This window comes from Xiphophorus couchianus, chromosome 22, assembly GCF_001444195.1.
Source record: "Xiphophorus couchianus chromosome 22, X_couchianus-1.0, whole genome shotgun sequence".
Taxonomy (NCBI): domain Eukaryota; kingdom Metazoa; phylum Chordata; class Actinopteri; order Cyprinodontiformes; family Poeciliidae; genus Xiphophorus; species Xiphophorus couchianus.
This window is the reverse complement of record NC_040249.1, coordinates 13,675,725-13,694,931: the sequence shown is the minus strand read 5'-3', so window position 1 is coordinate 13,694,931 and position 19,207 is coordinate 13,675,725. Positions and strand designations below refer to the sequence as shown.

At 35.8% G+C, this 19,207-nt stretch overlaps 1 protein-coding gene across 1 annotated transcript; it reads right to left on the bottom strand.

Moving 5' to 3' along the window:
• Window positions 1-2,767: 2,767 nt before the first annotated feature.
• On the bottom strand, window positions 2,768-10,319 carry fam83b (family with sequence similarity 83 member B). The gene is made up of 5 exons (XM_028007487.1): window positions 10,094-10,319; window positions 8,131-8,604; window positions 6,641-6,805; window positions 5,958-6,082; window positions 2,768-5,632 (listed from the first exon to the last, which is right to left on the bottom strand). The coding sequence occupies exons 1-5, from the start codon at window positions 10,151-10,153 to the stop codon at window positions 3,703-3,705; spliced, it is 2,754 nt and encodes a 917-aa protein (XP_027863288.1). The 5' UTR covers window positions 10,154-10,319; the 3' UTR covers window positions 2,768-3,702.
• Window positions 10,320-19,207: the final 8,888 nt, after the last annotated feature.

Here is a 19,207-nt window from a genome sequence, read left to right as displayed (position 1 = left end):
AGCGAGACAAAAGACAGGTTAATGGAAGAATAAAAGGGTCGATTCATCTCTGAGACCTATTGGCACAGGCCAATTTTTACATTAGAGAAAATAAATTTAGGTAAATTCTATGATTTACAATGTTCTACATTCTTGGAAAAATACCTCTACATTGCAATAAGAGATGGGAGCCTGAGGTCCACTCTTGTGAAGTGAAGTGTCTTTTAATTTGGAAAAATTGGATTAGGTCAATACATTTGCCACGTTTAATTTGCTAAAGGCATCAGCATTAATGAAGGGAGCCAGCAAAGTTTATGTTTTCAATATTTATCAAATTAAAGCTGAGAAGAATGTTGAAGGCTTCCCTGGTAGCCAGAGATTTTTGTTTATTTCAGTTTTTTTCCACAGATATGTACAGAGTCAGACTGTGTGTTGTATGAAAAAAGGAGAAAGGTCAGTTCAAGTTCTCTTTTTGCTCCACATCAAAGCCAAGTTGTTTCTTATTGTTGTTGCAAGGAAACAAGCTGTTCCATTGCCATGCAGTTTAACGACTTACGCTGTTACTCGTATTATATCACACTAAATAGGTTTTCAATAGATGGATGTGTATTAAATTATTTGGCAATTTCTTTGGATTAGAAAAAATGGTTTTGAGCTCTGTCTACTGTGTATTGTCACTTATTGAAATGTCAAACCATCTAGACCCACACCTAGTGATGTACTGTGGAGACTTTGTTTCAGTTTTTTTCTTGACGTCATAAAATATCATTTTTTTGCATGTTCACTAGTGGCTTCAGCATGCCTTGAAAGCAATGACAATTCCAGATTTTTATTTACTTCTTTCGGCCAACAACCTTAATAAATTTTGTTGGGATTTATGTGAAAGCCCATCATAAAGTAGTACATAATTCTGAAGTGGAATGATTGTGACAAATTATGTTGCCTTTAATTTTTTTTTTGCTTTAGGACAGTGCAAAACATACACTATAAGTGAAAAGTTTGGACATATCCAGAACTTTCTAAATGGCTTTGAAGACATTTTTGGACTACGGGAAGATGCTTGGGATGATTACTGTTTATTTTTTTAAGATTGAATCAAGCAATTGTATAGACTATAGCACTGCCTTGTCCTGCTGTTCGATCCTTCCCACTAAAAGTTCAGGATAAGGATAAGGACTGCATATAAATCTAAAAAGTAACCAAACAAAATAAGCTTTGAGTAGATTTCATCATCCTGTAAGGTAGCATTCTATATGTCAGGAATCATCATTTGCACCATTCGGCTGAAAGTGATTTAAAAAATATATTTCTGACAAATTCATCCGTTTTATACATGCTCATGTTATTTGCTCCTGCTTATATTTGCTGTGCAACAAAGCAGCTGGAACAAAACTTTTATATTTTCTGCTGGCTTCCTTTCAGTGACTAAGCAATTAAATGTGTGGCTTTGAGAAAACATGAGTAGCACTATTTCAAACAGTGGATGTACCACTAACATCATACATCTTAATTTGTAAACTGGAAATTGGGAAAACTGAGAATGTTGTTTTGTTTATTCTCCAATTTCTGGAGTTATAGACAAGCAACTCTGAGATCCAACTTCCAGTCTGTTTTTATTTTCAGTTTCTCTTTTTTTTCTTTTTTTATGAACTGGAGCTAAGAAGCTAGACTCACGGGGGGGAGAGAGCTGAATGACAGAAGCTTGTGTCCCAAGGGAGGGATTTTTCATCCCAGTGTTTCACCAGAGCTGATTGAGGTTTATCTCTATACATTTCCGACTGCTGTCACATGATATCGCCACTAGCTGGCTTTCTTTTTTTCTTAGGAGTCTGATTGCTAAGAAAACATTCCTTTGTTTCTGATGAACACAGGATCTCATATCATTTTCCTATGATTCACTATCCTCAATTAATATATGTAAAGAAATGACACATGTTGTTCAGTTGTTTGAAACAATGTGTGCCAAAGCAAATTATTACTGTTAGGATCTCAGTTTGTTTAATTCGGTTTTGTTCATTTCTGTCTTCCGTAGTTCTTTTTTTTTTATCAGCTCAGCCGCGTTTGTGTTTTACTTTGGCTCAGTCCTTTCTTAGTTATTCTAGTATATTATGTTTATTTCTTGTCTCTAGTTATTCCTTGTTACTCTAATTTAATTGTGTTTCTTAGCTCTAGTTTTTCTTTAATGTTAGATTAATTTCCTTGTCTCTTGTGTACTCTAACCCTAACGTCTGTGCCATTTACTGTCTCCTCACACCTGCAACCTGTTAGCTCATCGGCCCAGACCTTTTGTTCCAGCATTCACCGTCACAGTGTTTAAACCCTTCTCTTACTCAAACTCCTTACTGGTCAGTACTCTGTTATTTTCTCTCTTTCCTCTTCCTGTGCCCTGCTGGTTTTTTCATTGGATTTATGGTTTTCATTCTGCTGTGACTCCCTGTGGTTTTATTTGTAAGTTTTGTAATTTTTTCATTAAATAATTAACATGATACATGCTCCCAGCTCCAGTCTGCATTTTGGTCCATTCTCAAACTCACACATCATGACACTTATTGTAAGAATTGAGTTTTGGGGTGACCCCATTACATTTTATGTGATGCAAAAAAAACCTAGAAAGAAGGTGTATCATCCAGTTCTAGGTTGAGGATCTACTGGTTAACAATTTTAGAAAATTATTGCCTCAGTAAGACTGCTTCCAAGTGAGCGCAACAGATTGTTGTATTTTTAGAAATGTTTCATAAATAAATACCACTTTCCTATTCCTTTAAATATTGGTGAACTACAATGAAAATGCTCGTTTATTGATGTTTTAATGAGGCCACAAGTTATAAATCACTAGCCACCAAAGAAAAACATTTAAACTGACATTCAAAATTCATTAGAAAAATGTTTACTGAGATAATAAATAAGCACAATAGAAAATAAAAGAAAACTTTTCCAGACTGCAGTGTGTTTACTATACAGTAACATTGACACACAAACCCTCATCCGCCCCTCTACAAGACATTCATTTAAAAGTGCATTATCTCTGAGCACATTCATTTCATACCCTAAGAAATAAAAACTGTCGACATCTCTAAAGTGAAGCTAAGACGTACTCTTTCTTGGCTTCTCATGTCCGTATATATAAAGAGTTTTCACATTAAGGTGCACCATTCTGTAAACAAAGTAATCCCATTACTGAAGTCCCTGTTGATTTTTCATAAAATTAATGGAAGATTAAGAATTATTTAAGAAAAGTACACAATGTGCATTCCTTCTCACAGTATTGTGCCCTACTTCACTGCATTGTGAAGCTTTTTTAAAACATAGACTAGTAAGAAATGCTTGTCCGAATGTCTGATGAGTTTGCATGTCTATTATATTTTTTTATGTCTGTACATGGAGCAGCTGTCAACCCTCAATAACACAAAGTCTATGCAGAAATCAGTGAGGTATGTTCACCCTTCACAGCTGCAGTTCCAGCAAAAGAAAAGATACATATGTGACCTGACAAAATGACCATCTGCTAATGCAAATATTTTTGACAACATTTTAATTCATGGCAGAGCAAAGACTGAGGTGGTATTTCTAAATCACTGAAATCTGTAATATACATCAGTGTACCCTGTTTTATTATCATTTTTCAATACAAAAGGTAAAAAATAATATCAAAATACTTGACAATCTGATGGGCATCAACAATAGGCAACCTATGTAGCTTGAGTGTCATGAAAGCAGCCCTCACTACTTGTTCTTATTTAACAAATGTCCCACTCTGTGGAAGAATTTCTCCAGCTTGTTCTCCTGGTGTCCACGTGTTGCCTGATTGTGGCTGGCTTCGAAGGCTGTTTCACCTCTCGGAAGGCTTTTGGACTGTGCACGTTTGGAACCAGGCAACAAAGAGCTTTTCTTTTCAAGTGAGCAGAAAGGTTCAAATCTGCTGTACACACGATTCTCAGCTGCCGGCTTAGTGTTTCTTCCAAGAAATGAGGGTTTTTTCTGTATGGTAGTCTTAGAGGGAGGGTTTACTTGGTGATCTTGTTGTTCTTCTGTTTTGACTTGTGGCTTTTCAGACTTTAAATGGCTTTCTGGTGATGACTTGACAGAACTGGTTGAACTTTGCTGATGTTTTCCTCCACTTTGAGTTGATCTTGCGTCATCATCAGCTGTTAAGGTGTCACTGCTTTCACAAGAATTGAGACTTGCTGTCTCCATGGTTCTGAAATCCTCTTTCCTCTCTGGTATGTTCAACAAAGATTGAATTTTCTTGGAGCTATTCTTTGGCATGGGCTGAGAATTCATACTTTTGGATTTGTTTGCCAATTCTTTGTTACTGAGAATAAGGGCTGCTGCAGAGACAGTCCTGGTTGGGGGTTTGTGCCAAATACGATTATTTGGGCCCTTTTTGTCTGCAATATTCTTAACATCATAGTGGGACAGAGATCGTTGATCTTCATTCATGCTCGTTTTATAACCACCATTCTGAACAGGGATCTCCGCAGTGCTCCTGTTTACTTCTGTCCTGACAAAATGTCCATACATGTGACCTGAGGTTTCATATGGGTGCTCCGTGCTTGACCTTGGATCAGCCACACTGTGCCTCTTCTGCCAACTGTCTCTCAACATGTCTGGGTTTGTAATTATCTGCCCATGTTTACTTCTGCTTAAACTGGAATATGTAGAGTGGTGAGAGTTTTTACCTGAGCTGTAGCTGTCAAAGTTGTCTAAAATTTGCAAGCTCTTTCGCTTTAACATGATTTCATTGGTGTTCATTCTGTTCTCAGCTGCTGCAGCATCCCACTGCATTGAACTGTGGTGCAGAGGAGCATTGGGTGTTGCTGAGTAACCAGTAAGGCATGAAGAGGGGTTTATTAGTCTGCTTGGCTCTAGGATTTGTGGTATGGGGCACCTGAGAGCAATCGAGTTACGCATATGTCCCTGCATGAAGGAGTTAGCTTTATCCACGGGTTCAAACTGGTCTAGATAGTCAAATGTGTCTGGAGATGGAGCATCAGGATTTTTAAGATAAGATTCAATCCTCCATGTGCGCATGAACGACTTTGAAGTTTTCTCCAATGTTGGCAAGTTTTGTTGCATGGAAAGGACTTGTTTATCTAGGCCATTATAAGACTGACGCATGTGTTGACCTCTGCGTATTTGTTGTACTTGCAAATAATTATCCATTGCATAATTGTGTGGTAGAATGCTAGAGTCTCCATGGATATTCCAGTTGCTTCCTCTAGGCCTCATGTTCTGTGGGATGCATCCATCTTGTGTTTCCCAGGCGTAACTGTGCCTTTTACACAAATTCATCTCATCTAGGGTTTCAAGTTCCAACTGTGGTGTCTTCTTAAAGGGACTAAGGAATTTACCATCCTCTTTAATGAGCCTGTCTCTTGTCCCAGATTTCATTTCACAGGTTTTCCAATTTACTACATCCAAGGAATGCCTCATCTGGTCATTTCGTCCAATCTTTGGAGCAGAATGATGTCTCGACAACATATGCTGCCCAAGAAAGCTGATGTTGTTTGTCCCTTCCAGTGGGGTACCGAGCTCAGCTCGTACCATCGACCGGGCGTAAAGTGTTCGAAACTCCTCATCGTAGGACTTTACAAGCCGGCCTGTGATGACCTGAACCATGCTCAGATGGATCTTCTCAAAAGACCAAGAGAAGCTGTAACAACAAGACCAAACAAATCTTAACTTATTTGACTTAGAGATAATAAAAAAAAAATCCAACTGTTCATTAAATGCAATTAATTAAATGCTTTTGGTGCTGGGTTGGTTTTTACGACTTTTTAAAAGCTTGGCATAAAATAAACAATTACTAAACCCTCAAAAAATTATTCTCAGAAGTACAAGATCTAAACTTTTTCACAAAATGTCGGTGAGAAATTATTTCTACAGTGTTTGAACTCTGACATTGAATGCATTACTATGTCTTGTGCACAATGCAGCACATTCAGAAAGTTTACCAGTTATACTGTTACATTATTTACCTGTACGAGCCATAAATTGCTGTGTGGCAATCGATTAAAAGAAACCTCTGCTCCATTGCTCCATGAAATTTGGCTCCTGATTGACAGAGGTAGTCCGGACCTTTCACTGTGCGCACCCTCATGTTCTGTTGCCAGAGAAGTAAAAGGATCATGTCAGCTTTAAAATCACAACAGCTAACAACAAACAAAAGTTCATGTAAGGCCTTCTGCACAATATGTTGCCTTCAGTTTGATGAGTCACTGAGTTCCTGTTTTATTGGCACGTAATGTGCTCTCAAAGGGAAATTTTAAGGGTGTGTTTGACACTTTTGAATACCTTGCTAATAATTATTACTCCACCCCCCCCAAAAAAAACATGTATCATCAAATAATCATTCCTCTTGTCATGTCACAAAAGACGAGACGTGTTTTGCACAACAGTTTTCCAGCTTTTGTAGGCACAAAACGTAAGTGGTGAGGTTCTATACAATGTACAAAGTCAACTATCAGGCAGCAGGCATCTCTCTCTTTCAGTTCAGTTTGGTCACATCTAAGTAACGTGACAACTTAGATGTAATTTGTGAACACTGACACTGTTCAAATTACATTTAATTTGAACAAATGTAATTATATATATAGACATAGCAATAAATATGTTCCGCTTACTGGCCATTTTTTACATTTTACATATTTTATGAACTCACTCTTAGCTGCTGTAGTTTGATATCGTGATCATCTGCCATCTTGAGGAAGCTTTTAAAATTGTCGTCATCTAACAACACGTAGACCGACACACCTCGCATAGAAGCATCCACAATTTCTTTGAAAATATCAACATCTGTGAACTTGTCCATCACAATTGCAATGACCTTCAAAGAGAAAGCAGAATGAATTCAGAATGAATATGGAGCATTTTGTCATTCAATTGCAATTGCATCTATGCATCTGCAAATAAATTAAAACAGGATCTAGCACTAATAAATGTACACATGTTCTAACATCAAAGATCAAATAAGGACATGCAATGTGTATTGCAAACACAGCTTTATAGTAAAAAAGTGAAAGAAGCATATCACAGAATCTGTATCAATACCAAAACCATTTACTATTTCAGTTAGGAGAGATTTCAAAAAATTATTTTTACAAGTTCTTATTATAAAACTTGTAAAAATTTTATTTTACCACTGAGAATAGTGGTAAAAATGGTGTTTACAATTTATTCCTGTTTTTATGGTGAAATTATTGGTTAAACTAAAGTATTTTCTTTTTGTTCAGTACACACAATTTGACAATAGAACACATACAATTGAGTTGTTAAATTTTAAAACCTAAAAGTAATTGTCATTTTAACTATAACCCCTAATAGATATTAAGTATTAATAAAAAAAACTAAGTGTATTTAAATATTTTGATATATCTGTCAAACATTTGATTTAAACTGGATGAGAAATAGTCACAGAAATTTGAGTTTTGAAAGCTCTTCGACCCATTTAGAACAAGCCCTTTTTTGCTTTAGGAACTTTTTGTATTTCAGCAGCCAGAGGTGTTATAAGTAACCTCTAGAATATCCAAATCTTACACAGTTTTATGAAACAGAATTTGTTTCTTATGTCCTCTGACTAAGTCTTATGACGGTAACTGAGAATTTGAGAAAGATTTGACCTTGCGACTTTGTGGCATTTCTGGAAAATGGTTCTTTGTGTTTCCTTAAGAAACAAAGCTGTAGAACCAGATATTTCCTAATCCAGCCCAGAAGACACTCCCTTACTCTGAAATGAAGAGCAGCAGTAGTCAGCAGCAATCTGGCTGCATAGACGGAGGGAGAGCTTGCAACATACTTTGGACAATCACAGAAACAGAAATTTTAGGGTTTAAATGGAGTTAATGTTGATTTACATTGTTTATGGTTTTGTACTAGCATTAAGTCAGTGGACAATATGTCCAACTACTGCAGTTTATTCTGATATAACTGCTTCAGGGCTTAAATGGAGAACTGCATGCAAAAAATCCTGAATGGGTGGTTTTCAATTGAAAAGCATTTTTTCTTACAAAAAACTATGTTTAATGTGGATGGTGGACACAGACCGTAGAAAATCCATATTGTAAAACAACTGCTTTAAAGTGGAAAGGGCCTGAATTTTTTTTTTAGTTCTGCTGCCTCTGTAAGTGTACAGTTGCAGGATGTTTTAATTACCGTTCTTGCATCCTGAATATGCTTCCGGATCACCTCCTTTATGGTCGGGTTATTGAGTCTAGGTGGATGGTAGAGCAGATTGATATTAGTTGGATGTTTTTCATGCTGGACATGTGGCCAACCTAAATCCAAATTTGGCGTTTCCACATCTGAGTGAGTGGGCCAGTACGTCCCAGATGACGACTGGTTGTCTGTTGGGTCAATGATTTCTTCTGTCTGGTTTTGGGATGGCAACTGTTCTACATTAGAGGTGAGAAAGACAATCTCATCTTCTGAGAGGAAGCTCACAATACGTTCTTCTTTTAGGAACTCAGAATAACTGTCTCTGCCGTCTTTAATAAGACGATCGATGGCCAGGCGATATGACTCTTTATAATGAGGCTGGACAAAATCCTCATGTTTAACCTCGCCTTTCAGTGATGACAGCAGGGAAAACTCTGAAGAATCCATCTCCCCGGACTGTTTGTTTACGACCTGTTGAAGGTAATAGAGACACAAGGTCCTGTCAGTGAGCAAACATCAAAACAAAATAAAAAATTCTGGTGCATTTATGGAAAAAGGGGTGTTGGTGTCAATTTCTTAAATTTTCTTTGTTGTGCGAAATGTTTTAATTGTGTTTTAAAGTCTATTCAAGCTGATTATTTGATTTGGCAAAAAAAAAAATAAGAGTTTTAAATACAGATAAATTAAAATGGTGACAGCCCAATCCAAATGTAAACAAACATTTAAAAACTTAAAGTATAGCAATGGAACACATTTGTATTTTAAAAATAGAAAGAAAAGAAATAGATCTTTGAGAATTTTTTTTTTTTTTAAATAGCCTATCATTCTCAAATACAGCCAAATCACATGGTGCTGTTGTGGTATGTCAACTACTGTTGCACCTAAGAACAAATAAATAATCCTGGCTTCAACTAGAAAAGCAAGGTGCGGCGAGGAATATTTGAAGTACTCCAACTTTACACGGAAGTGGGATACTTATGGCTGAAGTGCGACCATCAGTCCAGGAATAACTTTGACCCCAACTTAACCATGTTTTCATGGCAAGAGGAAGAATCAGTGGAATATAACTGCTATGCTCAATTACAAGCTAATTACCATTAGATATGCACATTGCTAATTATATATTTGTGCATTTTATCTATGTTTATTCAAACTCAATGTGACTACTTGCAGGTATTTCCTACACAGCAATCTGTGTATGAAAGAATTAATGAGATACAAACAATGAAAAGTACAACTAAACATATTATTATTGCTTCAAACACTTTGTTTTGGACATATGGCAGCCATCTTGGATTTGAATGATTTAAGCTCCCTAACTTTCCCACTTGAAGTTCACACCTCTGGGGATATTTTAAAAATTATACAGAACTCATGTATTCTGTAATAGCGAAAAAGTATATAAAATTTAAAATTTTTAAATAGTCTGTTTTTCATTCCCACAAATGTAATGATGAGTTTTTATGTTGAGCCTTATCTCTCTGTACATTAATCTATTTTTTTAACATGTTCATGTTAGGCTGAAGTAGTTGCCAAAATATACAAAGCTGATCAGCAGATTCAACATTCATTCAGAGTCTGATCAGTAATAATCAGACGGATTAGAAGCCATTGACATTTTCTGACTATTTAGCAGAAAATGTTGAACTTTTCTTAATGAAGATCGTTGTTTGACAAATAAAACTTGCACTTTGAAAAACCAAGATGTAGATGTGAAAGGAGCATGTAAGCAAATATTTTAAAATGTCAAAAAAACTGTTGTAGCAGCATTAATAAATTTTATCCACGAATTAAAACACAACCTAGAGAAAGACTCTTTAGTCACACATTTTATTCCAAACTCTCACATTCCAGGGAAATAAGTTGCTATATTTAAAAAAAAAAACAACCTTTTTGTTCTTAAAGAGTCCCAAAGCACAAAAAAGTAGTCATAGGAGTGCTATGTTCAACAATGACTTACATTTTGATAGTGACCTTTGTGGAAATCCCCAAGACTGCTCGTAAAATATCCCACTTCCATTTAGCTTGTGTCCAGTATTGGGGAGGCTTCTGAGATCCAGCTGGGAGAGACAAAGACAGGAGGCATCTGAACTCGATCAGCAGTCTGAAGTGGGAGGGCATGGATTCCTGTTTCAACATGCAAATAGTCCGGTTTGAAACTGGCTCCTAGGCAGACATAAACCTGTTTGAGACATTAAGCCACTCCCCATCTTGTCTACAAGAACAAAGTTCACACTAAGGAAAGTCAAGATAGTGACGACATGAGGTTTTAGTGAATGCTTCAGCATTAGTTCTGTCAGCTGCTTACACTGTTCTGGGACTCCTGGAGATTAAATCCATCATCCGTGACCTAATAATAACTAGTAAAGGTAGAATTTAGTTAATTTTATCAATTTTATCACCTATTTATCTCTGTTGCAATTTTATCACCTATTTATCCCAATTTTATCACCTATTTATCTCTGTGTACTCATTTCCTGGATGAGTACACAGTCTTTTTCCATTTTGTTTATTAGTTCTTGTTCACTGGAGTGTGCAGATGAGAGATAAAAATGTCAATTTATGAATTCTTGTTCAGCATTTTGTGCCCTAACTGTGTCAATACTTGGACAAAGAGTTTCTTTATATGGACTCTGTATTCTTCATGGGAAGTTGAGGCTTTTTCACTTGATGTGACTTTATGGGAGCCACAGAGCAGAACGATAATGCAAGTTATAATTTTTCCACAGAAAAAATCTGTATCATTGTAAAAACAATAAATGGTCGAAGTGTTAGTGCATGAATATTTAGAAAAAAACAAACATTTTATTTTGTAGATCTTTACCTGTAAAATAAAAATACCATAAAATTTGAGGCTATACCATATCTAAACTTGAAAATTTTCAAGAAGTACATTTTGAATACATTTAGAAGGACAGTATATTTTGTCAGAGCCAGCCTTGATTTAACACAAAGTTCATTAAACATGGTTTAAAACATTCAGATATGTTCATCAGCCATAGAAACCCTACTTCTTACAAAAATGCTCAAAAGTGCTCGTGCATACATTAGCATATTATCTGATATTAAGTCTAAATTGTTTCCTTTAGATTGAATCAAAGATTATGCATAAAGAAATACAAAGCCTTATAGCAAACAAAGGATAAAAGGAACATTACCTAAACTCAACAACAAAAGGTCTGTCTTGACTTTATTAATGGAGTTTATTTATTCTGCTACTCAAAAGGCAAGGCATGGCAGATTATTTGTATTGCACTTTTCTGCAGGAAAGAAATTTACATGCTAAAAAAAACAACAGACGACACCTTGTAAAATGAAATTGCATTCTGCATGCTTCAAATGAATGTAACATTGTTATCTTTCTCACAATAGTTAAATTGAGTCTGAATTAGTTTTGTGTATCTTCTGTAAAGGCCTCAACAGTAAAACATGTCTAAATTAGACATAACGTGAGAACTAAGCGCTTATGGGTCTCATTTTTCAGCCTAAACAGAACTGCTCTGCAGATCCTTAATTCCACTGGATTACAAAAGAAACCTGGTGTGGTATCTGGCACCAAAATGTTTGCAGCAGATCCTTTCAGTGCTGTAAGATGGGACCTTCATGGATCAAACTTGTTTTCCCAGAACATGTTGACACCTGTTGGATAAAAATCTGAGAAAGTTGGAGGTCAGGTCAGAACTTCCTTTTGAAGTAACCTAAGAACTTTCTGTAGTTTGGTTAAATTTCAAGATAAAGTTTCATTTTCTTTAGTCTATGTCATAAAATAACAGACACAGACAAACCCAGAGCAAAAAAAAAAAAAAACATGACTCAACATGTTACATTATACCTGTAGAACAGGCTGCTTTGAAAGACAGCTGTTCGCAGAAAATGTTTTAACAACTATGAGGTGAAAAAACTCTTACCCCGTCTATATGTTATCAGCCCTCGAGCTTTTTTTTATCCCGGGCAAGCATGCAGGTTTTGCATTTCAAAACTCTCCACAGGCTTCATATAACATTTGGTTAAATAACACCTCACACATTCTCAACACCCAATAAAATGCCCTGGGAAGTCAAAATACAGGTGGTTTATGCAGAGACTCCTCCTATCTGGAGTTTAAGATTCAATTCAATGATTAGCGTGTGAATGTGTTTGGGGTGTGCAGGCGTGAGTGAAAGAGTGTTGACTGGAAACCTTTTGGGTCCTCTTGACTTGGTGAAATGCTATCCAAGAACAGGCCATTTACCATTATGCATATTTATAACAACACTTTGACATTTTTGAAAAAGCAGAATCCTTTCTTTCTTTGAAAACAAAATTATTCATTAAATTCCTTTTAAAAATGAGCCGCTGCAATTTGGGAGTTATATAAGATGGCACTTTGTGTGCACAGAAAAATTAAGCAATTCATTGGAATACTTTTATAAGCTCTTGCTGAAACATCAGAAATTGATTTTAAGTAAAGCAGATATTTTTAAAAAGTTGAGAAATGGCGCATTGAATCACATTTATTCAGTTAAGTTTGTGATTAATAACAACAGTCTTTCAACAGTCTGTTCCTTCTGTGTGCTTCAAGCACAGAAGGCAGGAAGAGAGAGATATCTGCAGTACGGCTTGTTATGCCTTTAATCTTGGGTGTGTGCTGATAAATGTCGTTGCTCACTATTGTTTCAAGACTATGTTGAACTTTGACTTCTTGGTTCTTTGACCTCATGGTTTATGTCATGTCTTGAGTTTATCATGCTTATAGACTCAGTGGGTATGAAAGAAATGTACTGAATCTGTAGGTAAGAACTTACAGGCTAGATGTTTTGTGTTGAACTCTTTGCTATCGTCTTGTATAAGACATTTATATACTTACTTATATACCTTTGTATACACTTGACTGAAAGATTTTCACCTTCACAGTGTCTTGATATGCTTCTTTCCCCACCACAAAGTTATCAATAGTTTTTTTGTCCTGAAGTTTCCTCCTTATGAGTCACCTGTGGTGACACCCAAGTCTTCAGGGTGTTCTCGGCTGCTGCTGACAAGTCTTAGCAAGTCCCACGATCAGTTACCTGCTGCACTGACATTTGGGTAAACATGAATATAATCAAGCTGTTGGAACACAAAGAGTTTGTGTTATTTGTGTGTTTTTGCATCACCTTTGCTCTGTTTCAGTACTATTTGTTTTTGACAGTAAAATCAAAAGTACAGACTTCATAGCAGATTCAGGAATGTCATTCTCAGAGGATTATTTACAACTCATAAAAAGCGCACCATCAAAGAAGACAACAGACATAAAGTATATGTTTGACAGTAACTCCTCCAATTACTGCGAAACATGCACAGTTTAATCTGTACTTCTCTGCAAAGGTGCAGCTTAGAGGACTGTAACAGAAGCTGTTTAACTAGTTTTTGATGTGTGGTTGTCACACTTTGCACAGTGGTTTATATGGGCATAGCTTGGATTTAAATGTTGTACAAATGTGTGGAGACCGCAACATTATGTAGCGGGTAACCACAGTATCATTTGTCAATTCTTAACATGAAGAAACAAAAAGAATTAACTAATAAAGTTAAGAATTTTATACATACATTTACTGATTGTTTTAGTGTCTCATTACATCTCATTTTCTCTCTGTGGGTTCAACAAGTATCTATCTAGGATTTAATTACCGGCTAAAAGACACTCTGGCTATGATTGCTGCACATGAGCCTATTATAAAGTGAATGGTACACTGACCCTGCACTTCTCAGTAATACCACGAGAATTACAAATCCACATAGCATTGAACAATGGCAGCAGATTCAACATGCTATATATTTGTATTATACTGAGGCTTGCATCTGCAAAATAAAGAAACAGTTATTAGATTTGCATCTGAGTTATCTGAAATAAGTCTTTACTAATTAAAAGCATAAAAGACAGGCATCCTACATGTACAGCTTTATTCTGGGTCACAGTTACAAAACATGGGAACATTTATTTAAACATAAGACATTTTGAAGATGAGTCAAGAGCTAAATGAGCCACTGGTACCAGTGCACACTAGTCACTGCTCATGCTATGCTTTTTTTCTCGTCAACTTTTACTTCTAAAGTTTTTGTGAAATAAAGTCAAGTTTTGGTAAATTACCATATAAAGACAAAATGGCAGATAAACTAATATGCCCCAGTAATCAGTTAACAGAAATTTACCTAACTAATTTACATAGAAGCTACACTGGGTTAGCTTCTATGTTAATCCATAGACTGCAATTTAAACTATGCAAAATTGAAATAATTGACACACAGGATCACCATTATTGATCACGCCTTATTCACATCCACATTATTTTTGTGATTTATCACGCATGGCTTTTCATCATGTCAATCATTTTATTACGTAATCTCTTTCTTAAAATGATGTCACAGGGAGCTACTTGTAACGTCACAAGTAATTTTAATGAATCATAAAGCAATAAGGATAATAACCAAAAAAAAAAAAGTGACATTTCTTTTGCGTTGTGCTGCAGGTTAGAAACACTATGCTCTCAAACAGCATTACTAACTCATTCTGTCAGACAATACAGATCTCCAGTCGAGAACTTGTGTTAGAAAGAAGAACATCAAAGCACAGTTTGACACTTAGCTGGTGGGGCGCAAGTCCATTTTTACAAAGCTGTTCTTAAACCATAGATTTTTTATTTGTTTGTATTGTTTTTTTGGCATGCTTGTATGTCTTGATCTCATAAAATGGAAAAAATAAATTGGCATTTAAGATGTAACTTTCCATAAAATAATAAAATGCTCATCTTTTTCAATAAAGTTAAACACTCAGATGAAACCAACAGTGAAAAATATGTTTTGTAGCCATCATCTGTTAAGAGCCCTCTTCTTCTGTAATCTCTCAGCCAGAACACAATGTGTTTTTTATTACTGTAACAGTAATAAATAACACAAAGACAATGGGACTTTTGTGATTTAAAGGTAGATTATTGTGTTTTTTTATTAAGTTTTTCATCAATAAGATGATAGACGTTTTACTATAAATGACGAGAGCAATGGGATTAGGAGGTAAATGCAAGATTCAGTAGCTTAACTCACAGGTAAATGAAGCATGTTTTAATGCAGCTGTAAAGAAACTAATTTATATTTGTCTGTGAAACTGCAGCTGGTGATATCACTTCATTGTTACCATCTATTCTCTGAATACAAACAGTGTAAACAGACGAAATCTTTCATCCGACTGGGAGTTTTTCTGACCCTCTAACACCATCAAGATCTCATTCAGAGTGCCAGACAAACGTCCTTATCTCATTCAGGGACATCATTATCATTTTCTTGCTGGCTAGAAATGCCCTTTACATTTATGTAAAAAATCCATCCAACCAGTTTCAGCAAAACTGATCTTCCTGCTTGTTTATCTTTTTGCCACAAGCTGGACTGCGGCATGATTGCAAATGTGCTCACAAGAAGTAAGCCTGGTTTTAATATTAAAAGCAAGGGAGAGGGTGTAGTATTGTGTGAAATAAACTTTGAGATTTATTTTATGTTTAATATTCCCTCATAATTGACACACCTGTGGACCAGCCGCTTGGAGCGGCAGAGGCCAAGAGACAGAGGCCAATTTCAAGGAGCCAAATTGCAAAGTCAAAATTCTTTTAAATCAAGTTTAACATAAACAGCATTTTTATAACAAGAGAAGGTAACACAGTAACTTAACTGTGCCATAAAATGCCATCATGTACTTGAAATATTCATAATAACATAACTTTAAGTTTAAATTATATATTTACATGCACTTTTTTCTTATTCTGTGAAATTAAATCAGACTGAACTTTTCTTGTTTTAACTCTCCAAATGCCACAATAATGAGGCATTTTTTGGGCATCTTTTCATGTTCTTAGTATTCTGCAGCATAGTCTTTAAACTGGTGTAAATTCTCAGTCATCCAGGACCTGACCATCCTAAATGCTTAAATAGACAGCAACTAGACTTTTTCTTTTGTTTTTTGGAAATGTTTTTACATCCAAAGGCTTCTTCAGTCTTTGGTGTCCTCCCATAAGATTCTCACAATAGAAAAAAATGCCCATCCCATCAGTAGTCCAGGATTACTGTGATAGTGTTTATGTTTCTCACGAGGTCATTCAGACGGAGATGAGACAGTTGTATTATTATAAGAGAACTCAGGTTATATTCATACCCTAAAGTTATATGTCTTTTCATACTGTTCCTGAAAATATCTGGTTTCAACTGTGTATTATGAATCTTGCACTTTACCTTTTCAGTTGTGTTCAAGCTTCCCCAGGACACCCAAGAGAATAACCAAAGGAACTGAGAACTGTTAACATTTTTTATGAATTAGCTCATTGAGGCATTATATAATCACCACAAACGACGGAAGTAGTGAACGTGCTTGAATATGAGCCCAAAAAGTGAAAGTGCTTGTACAGAGTGTTGTTCTTTGGCTCAGACATTCGGGATATCAAATTACTACTGCAGCAAAATACCAAGTGGTAATAGAAAAGTTAGCAGAGAGCTGACTAAATTTAACAAAGCAATTAGAAGACATCCACAGATGTTTTGTACCAGTATTATTACAAGTTCAAAGGAGGAAGAAATAATGATTAACAAGCTTCAACATCTAATTTTATTTTTCATATTACCGAAGAAGGTGTTGGTGGGACGTTCGTGTGCTGTATTGAACCAGAACCAAGCAGGGGCAGTTCAGTGTTTTAACCCAGCAGTTGGTGCTTTCTTAGGGGCCTTTTGTTTGCTTTACAGCATGATATAATGTACCATTTTAAGTCAACTACTACACTACTAAAAGTTTTTAAGCAAAAAATAAAATATCCATAACCAAGCTACTTCAATTTTTAGTGTAAGCGCATTGTGAATGGCTTTAAATTTTTATTGCATATTGGTTGAAGACAACATCAACGTTCATATTTAGCCTTTACCCACAGACAATGAAGATGTCTGTGGGTAGACCATAAATGAAGACGTGCCCTTTTGAGATCTAAAATTTACGCCTGTCACAGGCTGCTGAGGGAGATAACCCTTCAGTGAGCCTTAGTGTAAACTTACAGACAGGTGGTAAAACATCAGAACATTATTAGCTGCTGTGGTCAGGTGAGATTCTAGTTGTTTGGTTTTCTCTTGAGCATGGCTCTGTTTTATGGAGGTGAAGGAAAATACCTGGTTTTAAAGTATCTAAAACGTGAAGATGTATGATGATTGATTCTATAGAATTTATATAATTCTATTTATTTTATAAATAGAATAAATTATTGTAGTACAATTTAAGGTGCTGCAGCATTTTATAGTCATCATTTAAAGATATGCACTTCTTCCTGTGTCACTAAGTCCAAGAGAAAGTTGGAATTTATTCTTTTTCTCCTGAAGGTCATAACTTGGATGCATTTCTTTCCATAAGCACTCAGAGTTTACAAAGTTTAATGAAGTATGTCTTCAAGCATGTCTTCAACTTCGAGAGAAAAATAACTGCTCTAGTGATGCATGTAATCATAGTACCTGAGAGTGTATAAAAGGTGTACCATGACACCACTTTAACTTTGCTTGTGTCTAGCAAGTACCACAAAAAATATTATACACAGCCATAGAGCTGGGGCCAGTCTCTTAATATGATCCACTATCTGTTGCTTTTCAGGTCAGATATCGGCCTCAGGCCACCAACTCATCAAAGCAACACTATCCTATGTTGCTAGAGGTCGTACTTTGATGGATTTAGTTGCAGACATTTTAGCTGTTCAAAAGATAGTTGTATATGTAAATAAAATCTGTAGCTTCACATTCTTAGAGCCGTTTGTGATTTGAACACAACAATGCAAGATTTGTGTGTTGTGTTTAGTGCAAACTTAGCTTTAATCTCCTTTTTTAGAGCTGTTTTATTTTTTAGTACTCATTGTTTTTATCTGATGAATCTTTGATGTTTATTACTGTATGGGTAGGTTCAGCAGACAACTGTAAAATTTTGTTCAGGATCAACTTTATAAGTGTCGTCCAGCTGTTACATCTCACTGGATGAAATAGATTTCAGACTGTTTTAATATAAAATGAGAGTAAAGCATTGGCTCCAGTTGTCAGGATTCTGGTGTATTAGTTTGTTTTTGTACACACAAACATTTCTCTGGGTTACAGAGAACAGTCTGATAAAAAGAAAGCATGCAGAGTGCAGCAGTTACTTAGGGGGAAATACCAATGACAGATGCCAGAGGGGAATAGATATGAGAATAGGTCCAGGACTGAAAATCCAGAATGTTTATATTATTCTGTGTTTTAATTCAACACAATCGCGGAGGAAATGAACCCCTACCGATTTACCTTTAGGTAACACTGAAGCCAAAATAATTTTTTTTAAAAAAGCTCATGTATTCAGTAACTCAACTCACAGGTAAAACACACTTGGTACATATATTAATTACACAGAATGATGTTTTGAAGCTTTCATTTCTGTTAATTTCTTGCTAACAGCTAAAACTTGACTAGATTAGAATATAGAATAGAATAGAATTACTTTATTCATCCCAGCAGGGAAATTATTTCGCAGTTACAGCAGCATAGAGACAAGACACACAACAACCACCACTCAGAAGCAATTGTAGACAAAATAAAAATAAAATATAACATGCTGTCAATATAAAAAGCAGCTTAGAGCAGTCCTTGCAAAGATTCAAAAGATGCAGATGCAGTGTGTATATGTAAATATATGTACAGCAAGTGTGCCACAGTGCAGTTGTGCAAAATTGGACTGATTAGTGCAGAACAATGATTTAGCTTTTATTGTACAGTGAGATGGCATGTGGCAGGAAGGATTTCCTGCATCTGTCCCTACGACAGCAGAGCTGGAGCAGGGATATCACAATATCACATCAGATCAATAAAAGAAGTCTAATGCAGCTACATGGGTCTAATAAAAAATATGTTTAATACTTGTTTAAAAGTAGTTATTTTCAAAAGATACTTTTAATCTGACCAAAGAGCCTAATTGAAACCATATCTTAATTTATTGCATATGAGTATAGATCATAGATATGAATCGCACAGGGGAACAGCCTTTCAAGTAGAGCTGATTCACCCACCTTGGTGATGTCATCCAAGT

Bases quoted from the DNA above. Each gene is read 5' to 3' on its own strand.
- fam83b (XM_028007487.1), bottom strand. From the start codon at position 10,153: ATGGAAGTGGGATATTTTACGAGCAGTCTTGGGGATTTCCACAAAGGT. The intron at 8,605-10,093 runs GTAAGTCATTGT...TACCTTCAACAG, and splicing joins ACAAAGGTCACTATCAAAAT to GTCGTAAACAAACAGTCCGG. The intron at 6,806-8,130 runs GTAATTAAAACA...TTCTCTTTGAAG, and splicing joins ATATTCAGGATGCAAGAACG to GTCATTGCAATTGTGATGGA.